The sequence below is a fragment of the Megascapheus bottae genome, chromosome X (genome assembly GCF_031878675.1).
Source record: "Megascapheus bottae isolate mThoBot1 chromosome X, mThoBot2.hap1, whole genome shotgun sequence".
In the NCBI taxonomy this organism is placed as follows: domain Eukaryota; kingdom Metazoa; phylum Chordata; class Mammalia; order Rodentia; family Geomyidae; genus Megascapheus; species Megascapheus bottae.
Window position 1 is genome coordinate 2,274,390 of NC_143547.1, and position 24,091 is coordinate 2,298,480.

The 24,091-nt window shown below is 37.8% G+C and overlaps 1 protein-coding gene across 1 annotated transcript in view; it reads left to right on the top strand.

Annotated features, from left to right (window-relative positions):
• The window catches only part of Frmpd4 (FERM and PDZ domain containing 4), a 342,429-nt gene that overhangs the window by 307,436 nt on the left and 10,902 nt on the right, over nt 1–24,091 (top strand). The window contains exons 7-14 of the mRNA XM_090325736.1: nt 186–293; nt 4,107–4,238; nt 6,816–6,935; nt 13,267–13,403; nt 16,041–16,167; nt 19,796–19,885; nt 20,448–20,630; nt 23,485–23,623. Coding sequence (XP_090181862.1) covers nt 186–293; nt 4,107–4,238; nt 6,816–6,935; nt 13,267–13,403; nt 16,041–16,167; nt 19,796–19,885; nt 20,448–20,630; nt 23,485–23,623 — 1,036 coding nt within the window. The remainder of the gene's footprint in view (nt 1–185; nt 294–4,106; nt 4,239–6,815; nt 6,936–13,266; nt 13,404–16,040; nt 16,168–19,795; nt 19,886–20,447; nt 20,631–23,484; nt 23,624–24,091) is intronic.

The window sequence follows — 24,091 nt, forward strand, 5'->3', positions numbered from 1 at the left end:
CACATGTCTTTTGTTTGAGTCAGGTGAGTTTTTGTTCCTGGAGGAGAATACAGATAATGAACAGCTTAATTCATACCACCAAAAGGATGCCATCATAAGAATAATGTATAGACACATGTTACTAAATCCAGTAAAAGAATTTTCATTTCATCTACATTTCCACCTTCTTTTCTATTGTTTAACAGGAAACTGTTAAAGATAATTCACTTCTTTTTATGCCAAATGTTCTGAAAGTCTACCTGGAAAATGGGCAGACTAAATCCTTTCGTTTTGACTGCAGCACCTCTATAAAGGTAAGATGACACACTAAACTCTGTGCCTGGCCATGACAAGATGCAGAGTCAAAGACACACTGAGAAGCCAATATGGTAGTACCTTCTTCTGAGCAATCTATTTCTGCCATTTTGTTGGTTGGTTCCATGCATGGTTGTGCGTGAATGTTTAAAATCAAATCAAAACCAACAGCTTAAAGCTCTGCCCTTTTTTCCACCCACAATACAATATGCTACAAGTGAAGAAACACTAGGGCTAGTCATTGTAATGCAACTGCAGAGTAATTAAAATAGCATGCCTGTCACCAAGAAGGTTTGGCACCCTGCCCAAAGCCAGCATGATTTCTCAACAGTGTCAGCCTCCAAGAAGATTAAGATGTTAGCTGTTAATTAAATATCTGCTACATTGGTGTCCAGCAAAAAACAAGGAGTGGAATAATGCGAAGATAACATTTACTTTCAATTGCTGTAGCCACTTTCATGGAAATGATGCATCACAAGTTGTAACTGAGTTATGCTTCTTTGGAGAGGTAGAGAAAAAAGAGCCATGAATTAAGTCTATGATTTCAGAGCCACAGGTGAGTTTTACATAATAGATATTGTAGCAAGATATATGGATTTCCCCCATGCTTCTTTTCTGGAAAAGTGCATATTCTCTTTTCTTTATTGGACAAAAAGTATACTTAGAAATTGATTGTTCCCTAATGGTTCATCAGACTAAAATAGGCTTCTTTCAAATATCACAGAAAAAAAGATTTGATGGAGGTAAAAGCATACCTAGTGATGATCTGTACAATAATCTATCAAAAGAATATTAACTCTGTGTTTAAAACCATCTATCGATAGTCAACCCCTAATTCTTGCAAGCTGAAATTAATTGACATAGATCCCACACATGGAATCATTTCTGCAAAAGCCCACTCACTGTGTGTTCTTGTTGTCATGATACCCCTAGGAGCAGCTCATTTTGAATTGCCTTAAATATTTAGTAATTCATCATGCAGGAAAGTAGACAATATTTGTAGCTTGCTGTTGGAGCATTAAGTCATCCAGAATCGATCTATCTGAAAAATTAACTTCCTTCATGCCAAGCTACTAATTTTAAATTGTGGTAACTGACAAAGACATTTTCTTCTTTTTCTATTTAGTACAAAATTATGGTGAAATATTCATCTAAGTATCAATCAACTTAGGGGCCAGAAAACACTTTCTAGAAAGGACCATAGAGTAAAGTTCTTAGGTTTTAGGAGCCATCTGATACCTAATGCAACAACTAGATTTGTGTTGTTGATTTAGAAAAGTAGATTTTAACTAGTGGGTTTGGAAAGTCCTCAAAACCACTGTCATGTGGGAATACACTAGAACTCCACAAAAATGCCAGCTTGTTATCCTCACAGTTGTACTTTATTACATCAAAAGATCAAATGACTTGGATCATTAGTCAGTAGGCTTGATCCAGAAGAGGCACTGGAGATCTTTCAGTGAAGGGTTACCAACCAAGAAGGGAAATCTATCCGCCCAGAAAGTTTGTCCAAGCCTTGGTGTCACGGTGTGTGTTGGAGCTTTGCTACATAGATACAGCTGATTAATTGAATGGCTGACCTTAGTGTCTAGCCCCTCTAGAGTACAAGCTTAGATTGCCTGACCCAAGGCCCTCTTATAAATCACATTGCTAGCGTAGAGTTACTTGTCCCGAAGAAAAGCACTCTTATCTTGCAGGCTATTCTAAAGGCTTATAGAAGTGAGGAAACTTTTAACTACCAAGGGCCATGTGGATATTTGTAACATAATTTGCAGGCCATAAATATAATCAATATAGGCAGATGGGCATGGGCAGACAATGAAATGAATTCAAGAAGCATATGTGTGTCCCTCCGTCTCATCTTGTACCAAATGACATTGGCCTTACATCGCCCACAGGATATTCCCTTATCTGTCATAGAAGTTCCTACATGAAAGCAAGAGCAAAGGGTCACATCATTCTTTAGGCAAAGTAACACAGTATGTGAATAAATGAGCATGGCCAGATTAGACTGATGGCTATGGTTTCTAGACCCCAGAACCAACCCTCGCAACTACATTTCTGCAATTCTGGCACTGTGACCTTGAATTCCTTGCCATTAGACACAATCCCATGCCATATAAAGCTATAGGAAAGACTTCAATACATTTCTTCACAGAAAGAAATAAAAATTCAAGAAAGTGCTGTTGTTAATTCCCTCTGGCTTCTTTATTATGAGAACCCACACTAGACTGAGTCTGATTTCCCCAAGGACTGCAGGTGACAATGAAAAGACAAGAAGCGATGCAAAGAGTTCACATCAAATTTAAGTCTCCTTATCTTGTTCCTAACTGCCTTATTAACACAATAGATACTGTCTGGTAGGCGTAAAATCGAAATAGTACAGGTATGAAAGGGATATGACACTGTTTAATAAAATTTGCCAAAACTCTTGCTCCAGAGTTACAATGGGGAAAAAAACTATTCCTTATTAGTTTTTCCAATGTCCTCCTTAGCGGTTGAGGACAATGTTTATAAAGTACATGTCTCCACACAAAGGCTGGTTTTATTATAAAATGCATGTCTCCACACAAAGGCTGGTTTTGGTTTCTCCTTCCTAGGCCTTTTATAAAAAAATAACAGAGCAGAGAATATTTTATGAAATTGCATTTTTTGTTGAATGGGTTTTTTTCTGGAGGTTGGTGGGTGATTTATGTGGATTTTGTTTTAATGGGAAATGATGAGACAATTCAAGTAATACAAGTGTCAATCGAAAGAAGTTTTACACATAAGATTTTTCTACCTTGGTACTATTGAGATTCTGGATCAGATAAATCCTTTGTTTGGCCTTCCCATCCTCACTGTAGCCACCAAAAATATGTCCAGAAATTCTCAAATATTCTAGGTGCTGAGAATTCTAACTCTGCAGGATTTTTAACATCTGGATATAAAATATTATAGGGGGATCATTTATTACTTTTTGAGAACATGAAAAGTAACGATTAAGGAGATTTGTTTTACATTTCAATAAATGTATTTGTATATGGAACACCTTTCTGGCTATAAATGCTTAATCCTATAAAAGATTACTGACAAAGCTTGCTCATTCCACTTTCCCTGGAGCTATAAAATAAATGTATATTATTATGCCACTCTACCACTGTGAGAAACAGTGTTGGAACAGCTGTTTTCTATATATGAACATATTTAATTTCTATATCCATTTCACAGCAGGCATAAGTATCACTCCCAGTTTACAAATAGGGAATAAAGATACTTTACGATTAAATAACTTGCCCACTCTGTCCAGCTAATAAGCAGGAGAGCTGGGATTCAAAACCAAAGTACCTCTAGAGCTTTGCTACCGAAAGGGTGGGCCAGAGGCCAATGAAATGTTCCTGGGAAGAAGCAGATAGAGAATCTATTAGGCTTTATAAGCCAGTACTCAAGTATTTCAATGCAATGATTAAAAGCGTCCGTGGCCTGTTCCCCAATAAAACTTTATTTATAAAACAATCAGTGAGTTAAATTTGGCTCACAAGCATGTTGGGGCAACCCACAGAGAAGAGTACTTTTAGAGCTGATTTACTCACCACATCAGATACAAAAATAGGAGCTTGGAGCTGAGTCCCACACTATTGACAACCTATCTAATGTAAGATGGTAATCGGTAAGCTACTCTACCAACTGCTTAGCTTGTCACCTCATAGAAAAGTTTGGGATGCAATTTCAGCATATAAAACTCAAAGACTGAATATTTTCTCATTATGGTAGACTTTCACATAAAAGAAGCCTCCATTTGTATCTCATTATGCTAATGTTTCTTCTATAAGGATGTCATCTTAACCCTGCAAGAGAAGCTCTCCATCAAGGGCATTGAACACTTCTCCCTCATGCTAGAGCAGAGGACAGAGGGAGCTGGAACCAAGTTGCTCTTGCTTCATGAACAGGAGACGCTAACTCAGGTTTGTGTAATGACTCCCAGTAATAATGCTGCTGATAAGAATAGAACCCATGCCATCCCAGGATGCTCCTCCCTCTAGAGATTTCAATGTGGCTGCTACCACGTCCCCCCAACCCAGATACCATGTTCCATTTGCAACTGGCTTCAGAGTACACTGGACACCTTAATGTGATGGTCTCTTCTTTGTTGGTATTTCAGAGTACATTAGTTGATCTCTCAAACAGATTTGTCATTCAAAGACTCAGCAGCAGCCAGGAACGTAGACTAGTGGTAGAGTGCTTGTCTAGCATGCATGAAACCATGGGTTTGATTCCTTGGTACCACATACTCGGAAAGAGGCAGAAGTGGCATTGTGGCTCAGGTGGCAGAGTATCCAAGGACAGTGCTCAGGAGCTATATTTGATCGCAGCAACTGCCTCACCTGGGTTGATCTCTTGGCTCATAAAACCAATTCAAAACATTCATTTCTGAGATTTTGTACCTTAACCAAAACCATTTTAGTAGTTTGAAATTCTGGATGCAAACTTGAAGACTATTTCAGGAAGCCCAAAATCTCTACCCCAGTCCTACCCGCTATAAATATATGATTTACCAATGTGTCCCAGTTCCTGATTACCAAGATGCTACTTCCATCTGTTCTCTAGGAAGACAAGCAGCCTGCTTGCTGCAGAATTTAGTGTAGCACCCTTACTTGTCTTGTAATTCCACATAAGCAGTCTTTTTGAAATGTCTAAAAGATTTCAACAAACCCTCTTCTACCAAGAGTTCACTAATAGTGAAAACACTATAAAGATTGGGCATGAAGGAACATCAGAGGCTGATGTATCAAGATACCATGGGATAGATGGGGCAGAAAGTACTTTCATGAGAAGGGCTGTTTGGTTGGTATATGATCAAAAGTTGACCTCTCACACATAAGTAATCACGGCCCTGATTCTTACCATTCAGTCCAGACCAATGTAGTAAGTTAGGAGTTTACCACTGGTATTCATCTCTATTCTTGCATCTGAAACTTGAATTATTATTTCAATCTAGTTTAAATGTACATGGATCTGTCTTTTAACTCACTTTTAGTGGTTGATTGGTTTACCTTGGGCGAAAGCACACTTGCAAATGGATGGCTCATTTTAGGTATTATTACTGGGGGACAAACCCTGATAAGCAAAATTCTTCATAGGGAAGCTCAGGTTTTATTTCCTGGAAATAATCTTTTGCTTTCCCTGGAAGCAGAATTTAAGCCAAAGAATTTCATATGTGGGATTTATTTGAGAGGTTGTCAGGAAATTCTGGAATAGGGGAAAAGGAGATGGGAAAAGCTAAGAAACCAATAAAGAATGGCATCTAGCCAGTGTCTACTGTGGGGAACTAGTGTTCAGTCCTGTTGGGGAACTTTGAATGACAGTGTAAAACACACATCAAAGGTACCTCAGGGTGAAGCAATGAGAAAATGTCCCCCAGCATATGGTGCCTCATTAGCAATGGGCCCTTAAAACCCTTATTCTCTTCAGATTTGTCTTAGGCATTCGAATGCTCACAGATACTTGCAGTAAGTAGCATTCAGCCTGTAGAAGTAAGGGCTTAGGCCCTTACTTGTGTGGAGATTTTCAATTACTATGAGTCTAATGAAAGTCCCTTCAACCTTCTTTCTTCCTATTTTATCTGCTACATAGGTTTTTACTGGAAATTCATGTTGATTTAGTAAAACAAAGACCCTGTAAAAGTTTTCTCTGGTGCTAGATAATGAAATCCTGAGAAAATTTGATTCAAATATCCCGAAAAATGGCTAGGTACTTTGGAAATCAATGCAATACAATTTTAAACTTTCTGAGCAGGATAAAATTAATGTATTGTGAGTGTCTGTATGAATCTTGATGACCCTATAGTGGATTTTCATGTCTCATTTCCTGAGATGCTTTCCTATGTCCCTAATTGTCTTCCCATGGAAGAATTTTTCTTTTTTTTTGCCAGTCCTGGGGCTTGAACTCAGGGTCTGGACACTGTCCTTGTACATTCTCAAAGCTAGCACTCTACCACTGAAGGTAGAGCACCACTTCCAGCTTTTTGTGTGTGTACTGAGGAATCGAACCCAGGGCTTCTTGCATGCTAGGCAAACCCTCTACTACTTTCTATGTTCCTGGCTCCAAGAATTTTCTTAATAAGTCCCTTGATACAATCCCTTATATCCACATCTGCTTCTAGGGTGTCCAACTTAAGTCACAATGATGTTTGGTTTTCAAGAAATGAGTACCTGTGACAAACATTAAAAGAACTTCCATTGCTTCTTTCGTTCCTTAGTGTCTAAAGAAAGTTGATTGTGGCCAGGAATTTGGCCCAGTAGTAGAGTGCTTGCCTAGCATTCACAAAGACCCAGGTTTGATTCCTTGGACCCACATACATAGAAAAGCCGTAAGTGGTGCTGTGGCTCAAGCGGTAGGAGTGGTAGCCTTGAGACAAAAGTGTCCAAGGACAGTGCTCAAGCCCTGAGTTCTAGGACTGAGGAAAAAAAGGAAGTGAATTGTGTTTCTGTGACCTCCAGCCAGCACTAAAGTTTCTTCATGTGATGGGTCTGCTTTTCCAGGTGACACAAAGGCCCAGCTCCCATAAGATGAGGTGTCTTTTCCGAATAAGCTTTGTCCCAAAGGATCCAATTGACCTGCTAAGGAGAGATCCAGTTGCTTTTGAATATCTCTATGTTCAGGTAGGTGAACAATGTGGCATGCTTTATATGAATGTGACAGGATACATTGATTTTCTCCCCAAAAGCCCTAGTTAGGGGTTATCTTTCTTTCTAGCCTACCCTAAGATCAATGAATCGTACAATGTATATATAGCACTCTTTTTGCTTTTGCCTTTGATTTTGAAATAATTTGATGCTTCCAAAAAAGTTGCAAGAGTAATCATGTATATCTTCTACTCAGATTAAGCTATTACTCCACTTACATTATCTGCATTGTGAGCATGTGTACCAGTCTCTGTACACACACACACACACACACACACACACACACACACACACACACACACACGTCTGTTTTGTCTAAACCATGTGAATGTTTCCACGGGTAGCACTCACAAATACACTGTGTATTTTTAATAACAAAGATATTTTATATACAACTGTTTTATAATTAACAAAGTCAAGAAATGTAACATTAGAGCCAAGAATTTGCCTAGTGTCACATACATAGAAAAGCCAGAAATGGTGCTATAGAGCTCTCTAGCCTTAGAAAGCCCATGGATAGCCCCAGTACTTGCAAAAAAGAAAAAAGAAATTTAACAATGATTCATTTCCTTGTCTCCTGTGTAATCCAAATATTTCTATCTTACCTTTGTTGTCCTGTCTTCTTAAATCTGGAACATTCTTTAACTTTTCTTTGACTTTCATGCCCTTGAAAGTTCTGAGGAGTGTCAATGAGATGTACAAGTCCCTCATTTGGTTTTCTCTGATGTTTTCTCATGAGTACATTGTGTCTTCCTTACCGCATCCTATCAGGAGGTACATAATGGTAGCTTATCCCCTTAATGGCAACTTTGACCCTTACTTGGGAAATGTCCCCCAAATCTGTTCTTCCTAAAATTACTATTTTCCTTTTGTAATGAATAAGTAATTTACAGAGAGTCACTTTGAAACTCATTCATTATCCTGTACTTCATCAAACTTTCACCCACTAATGTTACTATAAATTGAATATTCTTGAATATTACTATCATGATGGTTAAAAATGACATGTCTAATTCCATTATTTCTTTTTCATTTATTAATTGGCATGACACTCCTTTCTTCATTTCTTTATTCTCTCACTTATTTGGTACTTAGATTGTTCTGAAATAGTAGAATATTCATTTCACTGGGATTAAAACTTTACAGGTGGTAATACTTTAAGAGAATAGTATCCTTTATAGACTGTCTAGTGTTTGATTCTCCGTGCTCCAAAATTAAATTAAATAATAGCTGCCTGACAGTTTGCCAAAAAGAAAATTTATCTAACTTAATATTTACAAAATGTTACTATATTTTCTGTAACTATAACTTGCATTTCTAATACATTCCCATTAAGCAATCAGAACCCACTTACATAATACTGAGGAATATAGCAACACAACTACTCAAAGAGGTTGTAAAACTAAATGTTACCTTTCCAGTCTTAGAAAAAGAGAGATAAAAATGTGGGGGAAAGACCAAAGACATGTTATCTCTTGACTGATAGTACCTTTATAAAGCAAAGATCACTGGACTCATATACAAAAAAAATTGAAAAAAAACTAATCAGAAGGAAAAAGAAAAGAAAACCAATAAACATTTGTTCAGTCCACATAGTTGAAACACGTGTATTTATTACATTTCAAAGATTTTTAAGTTTGGAGAGGACAAGAAGACAGAAGATAAAAAAGACATATAGATATGCAGCCAGATGCTGGAATTTAGGGATGCTGACATAAATTAAAGTGACAATAAGCACTACAGATTAGGAATTAAGTCAAAGAAAAAAGATTCACCTCAGTGGTCTTTGGAGGAGACTGTTGTTTACAGCTCAACAGGTTGATGACTGTTCATGCAAATAACCCTGAGACATCAAGATGGGCCAAAACCTGTTTATCAATTTTTTTCTCTTTTGTTTGTCTTGGGGCTTAAACTTCTGGCCTGAGCACTGACCCTGAGCTCTTCAGCTCAAGGCTAGAGCTCTAAAACTTAAGCCAGAGAGCTACTTCTGATGGTTTATTGGATAAGAATCTCACAGGTTTCTTGCCCTGGTTGGCTTTGAAACACAATCCTCAGATCTTAGCCTCCTGAAGTAGCCACCATTTTTAAAATGTTTACGTTTTTTCTCATCCCAGTGAAACTGTCACATTTTCTAAATGTTAAAACTTCAGCTAGCTATATCCTTCACTTCTCAACAATGTCTCTTGTCCCAACACAACAGGGAACCTAGCTACATTAGACAGCCTGAAACCAAGAACCAATTCTCCTCTGATCTGTTTCTATATGTCCCCATATTCCTGTGGAAAACCAGTCCAGGAAGTAGCCATTGCACTAAGACCATGTGTTACATGTGTTAGCTTATTAGTTACAAATTGTTACAGATGGGGGTCAGGATGTAGAGTGGACAGGAAGATGCATTTGTTTGTTTGTATAAATACCCACATTAATCACTGAATGGTACTGTATAACCATTTGACTCTGATTTAGCCATCACTAGTCCATCGCATTTATAGAAGAACAATATGATTTTGTTTGCTCTGAGTGGGACGGCAAGGAGTTCTACTAAACTCAATTCTCTATAAGGTTATGCTTACACAAATCTCACACACAGATGTTTCATATTTGAAAAATATACCTAGGAGACTGGTCTCAGAACAGGAAAAACAGCCTGGAGATCTTACCCAGAGACTGATATTTCTGCTTTTCCATATTGGATGTTGTGTGGGTAGTGGATTATCTATCTACCTCTTCAAGGAGCTAGTAGCCAGAGGGGAAGATGGATAACCATATAGAGAAAGCAATAAAAACAAAAACAGAGTTCCTATCATCTTATATATCCTCTACTGAGAATACGAAATGAAATCTTTTTTTGCCTCAGACTCTACTTTGGAATGCCCATATCACAGAACATGTGGTGAGTCTAAAATAAAATATCTGTCTAATATAAGTCAACAAGTCTACAAATTGTGCCCATAGGCCCAAGTTGATTTAAAAAGATGTGAGAGAACAAATAAGTAAGTGGAAGCAACATAGATCATGTTACAAAAACAAAATCAATTTAACTTAGCAGGGTACTAATGAGGGCAGTCTCCATTGAGTAGATGAAGCATGCCAATGGAAACACAAATTTCAATAGTGATAATACCTATTAATCTCCTAGTCATTTAATGGACCATGCAGTCTCTTAGAGATTTTAGCATATATTAACAGTATTGTTATAATTTATAATTATAATGGGCTATGCTGTCATCTTCCTGTCTACTGTCTATTCAGGAAAAGATTGCTACACCAATTAGTAAACAGGATATGACCTAAGATGCTCCAAAATGTTTGTAAACACTTCAAAACCTTTTAAACTTGTAATAGTTCATTACAAATCAACTTTTGGTAGACATAAAGTGGAGCCTGTTAGAACATCTATTTAGGGAAACAATGATCATGACTATCAAAGTGCATGTGTATTCAGTAGTATATTTGAAGATAACAAAAGTGTGATTAATTCCAAAAAATATATACATAATTCAGATTCCACACTAATTATCCAGGGCCAGTCCAAACTAATTACATAATTAAGTGACTAATTGTCTTGTCAAAAAATTGCACAGAAGTTTGGTTAAATGCAGGGTAAAGCAAGGGTAGGAAAAATGGTTCAAGCTACAACTCATAGGATAAATGACCATGATGACTTATTATTTATAAAACACATTACCAGACTTAGAAAAAATCATATTAAGTGAAGTAAGCCAGACTTAAAGGAACATAGGCTCAATAGTTTCCCTCATTTGTTATAATCAGTAGAAACCTTGGGCTCTCCTAGCAGAGATTTACAATAGAACAAAATGTAGATTCATAAGGCCATATAGTATGACGCTAAATGAAAGGACCTCCAGGATATAGAAACAAAAGCCATATAATGAGTGATTGTTGTCCTTAATGTACTATGTTATCTCTCATCTCTTTTGCTGTCCCTTGGTTATCTCATATTGTTACAGTATTTCACCTTGTTATCTGATATATTGTATATATGTTTATTTGGTTATTTGAAATAGAATAGGAAATGGGGGAAAACAAGATGAGGGGCGGGGGTGAGGGGAGGGAAATGGGGACCAAGACATGAAAGGGTATCAATGCATGTGAAGTAATGCACCTTCTATCTGGTGAATATAATGTAACTCTTCTATCAATTACAATAAAAATATATGAAAAAAATAAAACACATTGCCATTTCTTACACATCTTTACAGTAATGTGGTGATCTTGCAAGTTAGCTTTTACTCTCAAGTTAGTTTTTTTGTGACGACAGTTCACTCATTTGTCAGAAAACAAATTTGAAAGTCAAGAGAGGTGAAATATCATGACTTACCTAGCTCATTTGACAGTATCTAGAATCAAACTGGTGGCTGTGCCTGTAAATTCTATACAGAAAAAAAAACCTTCTGTTTCATATTGATTATATAGTTTCTCAAAATCAAATTTTGTCTGGCACTGTGCCAAGTGACTGTGACCACCAACCCCTCGTGTAATTAATAAAATGAACTTCTAGGTATTAAGTCTTTAAACCCCATACTGACAAGTCTCAGCACTCAGAAATAGTGGGAAAAAACCATGTCTAGAAGAACAGAATGGCATCCTGAAATTGCTTTCAGAGGCTGTCCTAACTCAGACCTCTCTAGCTCCTGCTTAGTAACAGACACATTTCCTGGAAGATTTTTATAGGGCAACAAAGGTGAACAAGCACATAGGGTTAAACTGGGAAAGAACAGGACTTCCCTCTTAGCAGCTGGAGCAATGAGCAGAGAAGACACACACATCCATCACATGTGGCTTCACAGCAAGGATTGCCTAGGGAGAGCATAGCATGTGTTAAATGCGCACATGTCACTACTATCTGCAGAAGCCACACAGCAGTACATGACTCGGTTTTTATAAAACCAAAAATGTGAAGTGATTACAAATGGGCTTTGCTTGGAAGGAAGGAAGACCAAACATAATACTGGTTTCCATTTGAAAATCTTGAGGGAGAGAGTAGGAAGGCCCAGAGAGGAAGGGAGGATGTTAGAAGGAGGCTAAATATACTAAAGGCTAAGAACCCAGTTTCCCATCGACATTGAATGTGTCGATTCTGCTTTAACTTTGTCCCCTTCTCAAGCAATACTGAACCCCCTGCTTTCCTCCCATAGAGGGAGGGGGTAACACCACCCTAAATCCAATCCCATCTGGTTATATAGGATCTTAGCCTTTAGGGTACCTTCTCAGTCAGTGTTTTTCTTATATTGTTGGCCGAGCGGTTCCCAAATTTACAAGCTAAAGTTCATCCTGTCAAGTGCTAGGGCTACAGGATCATCCTCCCTTTCCCTGTCTTCAGTCACTCTTAAATTGAATCCTTAGATGTCTCCCTAGTGTATAGGATCAAACTAATGCTGAGAGCTGTGGAATAATTCCCACATTTGAAGCAGTAGAGAGTGACCATTAAAATGATTGGAGAATTTTGATAGCTATCCTTTATATAGGCTATCAATACCCTGAAGAATCATTTATACTTTTCATCTAATGCTCAAGCCGCTCTAGTTATTTTTTAATGAATCCCCATTGTACAGATGAGTAAACTAAGAACAAAAGTCCAAGTAAATGGTGTAAAGTTTTCCCATGCACATAGTTATTGGCTAAGCCCTACTGCAATGTAGCTACATACAATCGCCTTTCTAATTTCTGCGTTCCTGACATTGTAGTGGGGGAGGGAGAGAAGAATGTTGGGGATCACAGTAGTTAACACTGAGAGTGCTTAGAACTTATCACACACCGTTCTAAGACTCCACTAAATCCACTTAGTCCTCAGAATACCCTGTGATTACAGAACACTATCACCCTGAGTGACAGAAGGGGAAACCGGGGTACCATCAAACAAGGAATTTACACATGATGGAGTCCCTTGTGCAAACGAGAAATAAGTTTAGAAGCTAGGATTCCAACTCCAGCCACAGAACTTTAAAAGCCACAGTCTGCTATCAAATGCTTCATGTGTTCAGCTGCAGCACCTGTGTTTGAAATTTCCATCCCTAAATTCCTAATTATTTTTTACAAAAAGCCAAATATTTAAATAACAGCTTGCCGATGAATGTTAAATGTTTTGTGTGGTCTCTGTGTTTGTGCATGCAATTAAATACTGACTCGGTTCCAAGAAGCACAGTGGAGACGTTTCTACATTTAGCCTCAGTGCCTTTGAAGTGAAGGTTGAAATGCTGGAGACACATGTCACCTGTTCCACTAAGGCGAGGCATTAGGAGGCCCATTCTCTAACGAGCTGCGCCCTCTGCTGTTCTCTTTGCAGAGTTGTAACGATGTTGTTCAGGAGCGATTTGGGCCAGAGCTAAAATATGACATCGCTTTACGACTAGCTGCATTACAAATGTACATTGCCACCGTTACCACCAAGCAGACACAGAAAATCTCCCTGAAATATATCGAGTAAGTATACTTTCAAAGCCATATTAGGGACAGAGATATTTTTTTTCTTTTTTTTAAATTTTTTATTGTAATTAATAAAAGGGTTACATGATATTTGCCAGATAGAAGGCGCATTAATTCACATACATTGATACCCTTTCACATGTCTTGGTACCCATTACCCTCCCCCCCATCCCCCCCACCCGTCTTGGTTTTCCCCCCTTCCCTATCAAATTTCAAATAACCAAATACAAATAAATTCAATATATCAGATACCAAAGTGAGATATTGTAACAATATGAGATAACCAAGGGACAGCAAAGGAGATGAGAGACAACATAGTACATTAAGGACAACAATCATTCGTTATATGGCTTTTGTTTCAATATCCTGGAGGTCCTTTCAATTGGCTTCATACTATATGGCCTTATGTATCAAGACTTTGCTCTATTGCAGATCAGGACAGAGATATTTTTTAACAAAAATTTCTACTGCCAAAATTCATCTTATCTGTGGCTGTTTGTAAAACCAGAGGCTAAAGAATATATATATATATATATATGTATGCTGTTCCTTTGTGGTGGAAGAGATCCATTTCTCATATAATCTACCTTTAGAAAACTCAAGTTGAAATAAATCATATTTAAAACTAAGTGTATACTTTTTCAATTCCTAATAGAACTTAAGTTCAAGGCAAGCTTCAGGCTTCAAACTTGTCACACATTAAACTGTTTAATTCCAACTACATCTCTATGAGATCAGTAGGACTTTAGCTTCATTTTATAAATGATCAAACTCCAACTGAGGGACAAAATCATTAAGTAACTTTCCCAAGTTCCATAGCTGTTTTCAACTTTGTAAGAGACTGAATTCCAGCTTGGGCAGTGGCTATAATTTGGGTAATGGATTGACGTACTTTGTGTTTGGGAAGTCTGCATAGCCTGAGATCACTTTCTCATGTCAAAAATTTTATTCCCAGGCATTGGTGGCTGTAGCCCCTAATTCCAGCTACTTTGGAGGCTAAGATCTGAGAATCATGGTTCCAAATCAGCTCAGGCAGACAAATCCAAGAGACTCTTATCTACAATTAACCAGAGAAAAGGCCCTAAGTGGCGATGTACTTCAACTAGTATAGCTTCAGCCTTGGGCAAAAAAGCAAGTGAAAGCATGGGGCCTTGAGTTCAAACCCCAATACTGGCACATACACACACTCAAAAACAATTTGTATTAAGAAAAAATTAGCAATGTTGCCCTCAGGAAGCATGGTGTCTATATTAAAGAACTGTGAAGTGACTCAACAAAATGGACACATCAAACTTTCCTCTGAATCAGATCTTGTTTAGAAACTGTCAATAGCTTTGCTTGATGAATATACTATTTAAGCTTTTGAATCACCATTTTCTGGGAAAGATTCTCTTCTAGATCAAAACAGAAAATTTGGGTGGCCTCCAGTTATACATCTATTTTAAATCCACCCTTTCCAAGAGACCTCTCTTGTTTCCTGGCTGGCAATTCAGTAGCATAAGACAGCCACCACTTACTTCATCCCAGCTTCTCATTATGCTTAGATAAAGGGAAACATATTTCTGAGTTCATGGCCAGGCTGATGATATATCTCCACATAATGCTAAAAGCCCTGGATCCTATCCATCCATTCCCAGATGTTACAAGTTAATTACAGTCCCTCTTTCCCATCAGGTTTCCCATTGGCTGTCTTTGAAGTAACATGATGCCAAGTTACCCCAACTGAGGGAAAATGATTTTCCTCAACAGGTTCATGAATCCATATCAGGGAGAACTGGCCTTTGCCTTATGTCTATGCACTGTCTCCTGGCAACTCTCAATTTATCTGCTTAGAGATAAATGCTTGGACTCACAACCAGCCAAGATAGAATTCAAAGTATAGAAATTGTTTAGCAAACATTGACAGTCATTGAAAAAACATTTTAACCATAGCTATTTGTTATTTTTAATATTCATCATGTGTGATAGTGCAACTTCCTGCCAACCTAAGCATGTTTAAGGGAAATTAACCCTAACACACATATGTGCACAGGCACACACACACACACACACACACACACACACACAGAGCAAGAAATGTCAGTGGATAGTGGATGGAACAGATATCAATTGGCTGGGACAAAAGGGAACTATATGTTTTCAAAAATAGCCATTGTTAAGGGAAAAGACTCATATATGAATGACTTTCAGAGATTCATAGGCTCATTAGCATTCTTTCTAGAAAGTAAGAAGTGTGTGTGTGTGTGTGTGTGTGTGTGTGTGTGTGTGTGTGTGTGTGTGTGTGTGTATTGTTCTGGAGACTTGAACTCTGGGTGCTGTTCCTGAGCTTCACTTTATTCAAGGCTAACACTACCACTTGAGCCACAGGCTTTTTTATGAGGGGAAACATTTCTGGGAAGATAAGAGTCCAATGGACCTCCCTGCTGACTTCAAACCACAGTCCTTATACCTCAGCCTCTTGAGTTGCTAAAATGTGTAATAAAAGTATGCTCAAGTACCATGTTTCCTTCACTGAAAATTACTTCACTGCCTTACCAAGAGTTCATTTGTTCCAAAAAACACCGGACTGCCATTTTACTTTATACAACTAATCAACAAAAGAATTGGAATTTAAAGACCTGCTTTTGATTCCAGGAAAGAATGGGGATTAGAGACTTTCCTGCCTTCTGCTGTGCTGCAAAGCATGAAAGAGAAGAATATCAAGAAAGCACTTTCCCATCTTGTCAAAGCAAATCAAAACTTGGTACCACCGGGTAAAAAGGTATCTCATTTGCATCTTAATAGAAAATAAATTTTAAAAAGAGAGGCTTGCATGAACGTTTAAATGTTTAAAATTAGTTCATAAATAGTATACTTAGCACTTTATTTGTAGAAGGCAATAATATTGTATACATTTTTAAAAAGATTCACATATTTCTAAAGCTAATGAAAACAAAGTATTCTAATGAAAGTGACGTTTTATTTTATTTTGTTTATTTACATCTGGTGCTGGTACTAAGGTCTGAACTCAGAGCGTAGACACTGTCCTTTGGCTTTTTCATTCAAGGCTGACAATCTACCACTTGAGCCACAGCTCTACTTCGGTTTTTTTGCTTGTCAACTGAAAACAAGAGTTTCATGTTATTTCTTGCCCAAGCTGGTGTCATGATCCTCAGATCTCAGCCTCCTGAGTAGCTAGGATTATCAGCATTCTTGTTTCTCCTACGTTATTGACTCCTTATTTTACCGTGTGTGTGTGTGTGTGTGTGTGTGTGTGTGTGTGTGTGTGTGTGTGTGTGTTCACATTCTTGTAAGGAATGTTTAACAAACATTTGGAGTCATTGACAAAAATATTTTAACCGTAGCCGCTTGTTATTTTTTTACATATCTGTCGTGTATGATAGTGCAACTCCATGCCAATCTAAGCATGCCTAAGGGACATGAATCCCACCACACATATGTGTAAAAATGCACACACACACACACACACACATACATACACACACACACACACACACACACACACACACACACACACACACACCAAGAAATTTTAGTGGATGGAACAGTCATCAGTTGGCTGGGACAAAAGGGCCTCTGAGGCCTTGTGATAAGATGGAATTGCAAGACAATTCTGAATTTTTATCATGTCCCTGCTTACCACTCAGACCAGTTTAAATATGCAATAGCCAGTGAGTAGTCAGACATGCCTAGTGTTTTAGTAGTTTTCCTATTGTGACACTTAACAGCCCATTCTTTATTAAGGGGTGTGTGGAGACCATTCCTGGATATTGTATGATTGTAGTAGCATTTCTGGTCTCTATTGACAAGATACCAGAATCACTAACATTCTAGCCAGTGGAAACTGCCTCCTGGCACAGTCAAATATGCTTTAGAGAACAAAATCACTTCCAGTGAGAATTAGTGGATTAAATCTCAGGTTTGGAAGGAAGTTACAGTTATTTCTGCCAGACACTATTAGTGATAAAAAAATCTTTGTACTTTTTTGTCTTCATAAAGTAGGAGAGACACAAAGGACATGTAAAAATATACTGTTGTTTAGAAATGAAGGTATAGTTTATAAGTAATCTTTTAAAGCAAAGGACTGCAGTAAGCAGGAAAATAGGAAGTCTAAAATCACTTAGACAATAAAATGAGAAGCAAGCTAATAACCCAAGAACATTTTCCAACTGATACCAAAATTGTATGATTTTAACACAGTTTCCTATAATTACGTAATTTAATTATCCACATGGATAATTCTTTGTCTTAGTACTTGATTTTTCAGTCATTTTTACTAACTAAGGCACACTTAATTTCTATTATTTCCTTTCTTTTCTTTAACATTTAATCAGGATTAAGAAACTCTCAGCCACATTTAACTTCCCAGTTTCACAGGAGAAAGCCTCCTACCGCTGTGAGCATTGAATTTAAAAAAAGTAGCAGGATGCAGTGGGTCAAGAGTTTTTTCATTATAGCTATGATTATTTCACTGCCAATTTCTATAAATGAACTTGTGGTTTTTGTACAGTCTGGTCCACTAGTCTTGTAATAGTTTATTAACTAGTATTAGTTCTATTTGCATTCTTATCCATCAGTTATTATCTTATATATGTTAGTTTTCCCAATCTAAAGTGAGTGGTTTGCTTTCAAAAGAGTCTGCAAATTTTCTAGAATTTTTTAGAGAAGATGAATAAACAGTAACATAATATATATGTAAAGACCAAGGCTAGACATACAGCTATGGGACCCAAGTGGTAGAGTGCTATCCTTAAGAGATAAAAAACCAAGCAAGGGAGATTGAAGGCCCTGAGTTCAAGTCCCCGTAATAACATTCAAGCTCTCAAAGCAATGCTTTTAACTGGAGTTAAAAACTGAGTTTCCATGTTACATGAAGTTAAATAAAAATTATATTCATTGCTGCTTAATGGTCATCTAGATCTAGTTATAAAGTTCACCCTTATAGCTGAGTGTGATGGCTCACGCCTGTAATCCTAGCTACTCAGGGGGCTGAGGATCGCAGTTCAAAGCCAGCCTGGGCACTAAAAAGTCCATGAGACTCTTATCTCCAAGTAATCACTAGAAAACCAGAAGTGGCACTGTGGCTCAAGTGGTAGGATGGTAGCCTTGAGCTGAAGAGCTCAAGGTCAATGCCCAAACCCAGAGTTCAAGTCCCATGACCGACAAAAAAAAAGTTCACCCTTATAAGCATTCCTAGTAAAATTCAAACAAACCATGGATTGATTGATTGATTGATTGATTGAGATTTTTATCATGGAACTCAAGGTTAGCATTCTACCACTTTGGTCCACAGCTCCATTTCCAGTTTTCTTTGAGTGATTAATTGGAGATAAACTTTTCATGAGGACTTTTCTTCCCCAGGCTGGCTTCATACCATGATCTTCAGATCTCAGCTTCCTGAGTAGCTAGGATTGTAGCGCCTGGCCAATGACATATTTTTAATCAAATAGTTTTTTAATGATGTGGTCCCCTATATGTTAAATCATTATTAAGTTACATATTACCTGCATAAAATTTCATTTGTAAAGCTGGGCACCAGTGGCTCAAGCTTGTAGTCCTAGTTATTCAGGAGACTGAGACATAAGGATGGTGGTTTAAAGCTAGGCCAGAGAGTCCATATGATTCGTATCTCCAATTAACCAGCCGGAAGTGGAGCTATCTTCAAATGGCAGAATGCTAGCCTTGACCACAAAAGCTCAGGGACAGTATCCAGGCCCTGAGTTCAAGCCTAAGAACAAACACGCAAAAAAATTCATTTGTAATTCATCCATGAAACTCAGAAGATTCTCAGAGTTGAATTAAGAAAGAATGCACATGTTTGGAGAGTTCATTTTCCCTGAAAACTTTCAAACATCAGAAGAAACTTTGAGAGAGGAGGTTGCAACAGCCTGCTTACAGTAGCTTTCTGTTTATTTCAAGTATATGTTCAATAAAGCTCCCTCAAACTGTGTATATATATAATATATATATAATATATATGAATAAACGAGTCTCCTGTGCAATGAGAGAAATCAGCTTGCGAACCTACCTCTGTCCATAACTGCAAATGGAAAGTAGTACTCACTTCCAGAAACTTCCTATGAAGTCCCATGGAACACCTAATCCGCTTGTTCTCATTTATTGAGTGGCCTGTATCACATACACATAATTCCCTTATGCACCTCCTCCAAAATGAGTAAGATTCAAATCTTGGTTTCATATTGCAGTGCATTATTAAGAAACCCAAATACTGGTGATTTACTTTTCTTTCCAGGCCCAATCTCCCTAGCAATTAAAGCATCCTTCCAGTTTGCCCTTGTTTCTGTCTGGTCTCCAGATGATAAACAGGGCCACCCTCACCCCCACCCCAGCAGTGGACTCTACATTTGAGCTTTCCTTTCTCTCTTTAGCTCTCTGCACTCCAAGCCAAGGTCCACTATCTCAAGTTTCTCAGTGACCTGCGACTGTATGGGGGCCGAGTGTTCAAGGCAACATTAGTGGTAATTCCTTTTTCCTTGATTTTTCTTGGGAGCCATAAAAGCATGCGCAGAAGCTATCTTGTATAAACTGCCACTGCTGACAAAAGCAAATCAGCTGTGAATCTTTCCCAGCCTTCAATCCTACAGACCTTCCCCACAGTCTGAAAGGTATCTGAAGTCACATAAAAACTAGATTAACACCTCTGCCGTAGAAAAAGAAATGTGAAGAAACTAAAGAGAATCCAAGGACTGTAACAATGGTGGCCTTTTCAACTGCCACAAAAGAAGTTGCTTCCACTTCAAGCAAAACTTCAAGCATCATTTCTAAAAGAAATCCTCTGATGACTATTACTATATTGTGTCATGACATTCATACTTTATCAGAGACTTGATTTTGTCACATATCTGATTCTTTTCATTGGATGATTAAATATAATGTGATCTAGAATTCTTCTCTAAAGAAAATAATGTGAACTTGTATTTTAAAAATCCCAAACAAAAAGGCATAGCCCTTCAGATTGAATTTTACATGGTCCTTCAGAAGTTGCAACTTTCAAAAATGATGTCAACATTTATTTCTCAGCAGGCAGAAAAGCGCTCAGAAGTGACTCTTCTAGTTGGACCCCGGTATGGCATAAGTCATGTCATAAACACAAAAACCAATCTGGTGGCTCTTCTTGCTGACTTCAGCCATGTCAACAGGATTGAAATGTTTACTGAAGAGGAGAGCTTGGTGAGGGTGGAGCTTCATGTGTTAGATGTGAAGGTAAGCCTTTTACATACCCACATGTAGTCTTGGTTGGAGCAGCTCATTTCTGGTAAACTTGCTGGCAGTTTTAAGCCAGGCAAAATGAATTCCAGAAGAATCTCCGAGCTGTCATGTGATACAGAAAAACAATCCACTCAATTCAGGTCTAGGGCTCACTAAACGGCAGCAATATGATTAGGAACAAGTTACTATACTTCTCTGAGCACAATTTCTTCATTTATACATAAAGAAAGCAAAGCCATAGCAATTTTTATATTCCTTCTGACTTTAGTATATGAAACATGGATAGTCAGGGAGATGTTTCCCAAATAATCTCCAAGACGATATGACACACATAGAGTCAGCGATATTCCCCTCCCCTACATTCTTTACAATTCTCATTCCTTTTCGGTGAGCTAGGTCCATGTTGTGGTTATATATTTTAGAAAAGTTTAGGACTTAATTACTTTATTATCTCAATAGAAATACGTGCTAACTAAGCATCAGACCCCAATGAAATGTCATGGCCATTCATTTAAAATAACCATCTGAAATTTTCCACAATGAATTAAACTCTACTTTCCAGGGTGGAAAAGGTCAACCATAAGTAATCTCATTTTTGTCCCTGCCTTTGTTTCTCAGTAAAGCTATGCCATTGGATTTTAGCTACGTAGGAATATTTTTATGATTATATGGAGAAAAGCACTGGAACCAAAGCGAGGCCATGCCTGACCAAAGGAAAAGGCACCGGCCAGTTAGGAGAATTGGATTAAGGGCAACTGAGAATGAGAGGAAAGAATTTCCACAAAACAAGAAAAATCAGAATATATCCATGTATTCTGCAACAGAAACCGATGAGCATCACAAAACAGAACATGTAACTCAGATTTAATTACTGTGGCCTGTAGGAGTTTATGAGCTCAATTCAGCAGCATTGTGACAAACTACCACTATGAGAATAGATTTGAATATCTCTCCTTATCTATAACCAATTTTCCTAAGAGAAATAGCCCCATAATGTGAAAGGGGGCAGAAGAAGGGTGAACAAATTGTAACCCCTAGAGAATTACTAAGCAGTAGAGACCTACTAACCCAAGCAGAGGTAAAGGGAGACCCCGGATGATGAGATCCCATGTGGTAAACAATGTTATATCTGTATCAAATAATTCTGTTGTAGCTTAGAGACAGGGAAGGAAACTTTAACTGAGGTAGAAAGAAAGTCAGTTGGGTGAGGGCTTCAAATCTGAAGTTTTAGTTCACCAAACAGGAACATTGAACCTGGCTAGTTGCCCCACTCCTGGGAGTGAAAGAAGCGAACTACCATCTTGCTGTTTCTGCTTGCCTTGTTGTCTGCTTTTCGTGTCTACTGTATTTCATCTTCTCTCTTCCCTTATACTCTTCCAACTTAACACAAAACAATTTCTTTATCAACACCTTTCTCCTTCTATACCCAAGTTCCAGGCCAGTTATATAACCTTATGTTTTCTAATAAGTTTCAGTGAGTCTTTGTTCAGCTCTCAGCACTAGTTTACCTTTCTGGAAATTTACAATTTGCTTTGGAAGCAACCTTTTTGTGGATATTTTTTGGCATTTTCATTAGTTCTAGAACACATTTTCATTTGAATTTTACTTCTCTTTAACATTTATTTTCACCAGAAATCCCAAAATTAATCTTCCTGTGATTTTTCACATTGTGGATTCATTCTGATGATGGAAGTAACTTCACAATCACTGCTTTCATGTTAACTATTAAGGACAGAAAAACAATTTTCTTTGCTTTTTTCTTTTGATATTATTGCCATATAACGTGGAAGATATTTAAAATGCCCCCAATTTATTTTTTTTCTTTTTTCATATATTTTTATTGTAATTAATAGAAGGGTTACATGATATTTGCCAGATAGATGGTGCATTAATTCACATACATTGATACCCTTTCACATGTCTTGGTCCCCATTTCCCTCCCCCCACCCCCACCCCTTATCTTGTTTTCCCCCCTTCCCTATCCAATTTCAAATAACCAAATACAAATATATCCGATATATCAGGTAACAAAGTGAGATACTGTAACAATATGAGATAACCAAGGGACAGCAAAAGAGATGAGAGATAACATAGTAACTTAAGAACAACAATCATTCACTATATGGCTTATGTTTCTATATCCTAGAGATCTTTCATTTAGCGTCCTACTATATGGCCTTTTGTATCAAGGTTTTGCTCTATTGCAAATCTCTGCTAGGAGAGCCCAAGGTTTCTACTGATTATGACAAATGAGGGAAACCATTGAGCCTATGTTCCTTTGAGTCTGGCTTACTTCACTTAATATGATCTTTTCTAAGTTTTTCCATTTCCTAACAAATGGGGCAATGTCATTCTTTCTGACAGCAGCATAGAATTCCATTGTGTACAAATACCACATCTTGTTGATCCACTCATCAACTGAGGGACATCAAGGTTGGTTCCATATCTTTGTTATGGTAAATAATGCTGCAATGAACATTGTTGTGCTGGTGGATTTAGTATGTCTTTGTTTCTGGATGATTGGGTAAATGCCAAGTAGTGGAATTGCTGGGTCATAGTGGCGCTCTATGTTTAGTCTTTTGAGGAACTGTCATACTGCTTTCCATAGTGGTTGAACGAGTTTGCAGTCCCACCAACAGTGTAGTAGTGATCCAAACCTGAATGCCCAAAATTTCTTAAAAAATGTTTTTCATTCAGATACTTTTTCTTCCATTTGTGTTTGTGCAATTCGAAATTTTGTTCAATAGCTTCTGTTGTCTGTATTTCCTAACCACAGATGCAGATCTTGATACTCATGGGAGCTTATAAGAGAAGGATAGCATTAACTAAAGCATCTTTCCTTGTGTAGCCTATCATCCTTCTCATGGAATCATCAGATGCCATGAACTTGGCCTGCTTGACAGCTGGATATTACAGGCTCCTTGTGGATTCCAGGAGGTCAATATTTAACATGGCCAACAAGAAAAATACAGGAACCCAGGACACAGGTATTTTCTTTCGAAACTCATGGAGTACTTCCCCCTCTACTTCTACTACTATTATCACCAGAACCATTTCCAGACATCACTCAAAACAATTAGGGTGCTCTTTTGAAAAAGTTAAAATTGTACAGACTGGCCATGTAGTTCTAGTTCTACCTACTTAGGAGGTAGCAGTTAGGAGAATCAGAGTTCAAGGCCAGCCTGGGCCAAACATAGCAAGACTTTCTACCCAATCAATAAACCAGAGAGGGTAGTATACACCTGTCTCACAGCTATAGAGGAGGCAAGAAGGGTAAGTAAGAAGATGGCATAAGGCCTTACATGAAAAATAACTACAAAGTGGCTGGAGATGTGGTACTAAAGTGCTCAGAGTTCAAGCCATAGTAATGAAAAAAGCAAGCAAGCAAGCAAGCAAGCAAGCAAGCAAGCAAGAAAGAAAGAAAGAAAGAAAGAAAGAAAGAAAGAAAGAAAGAA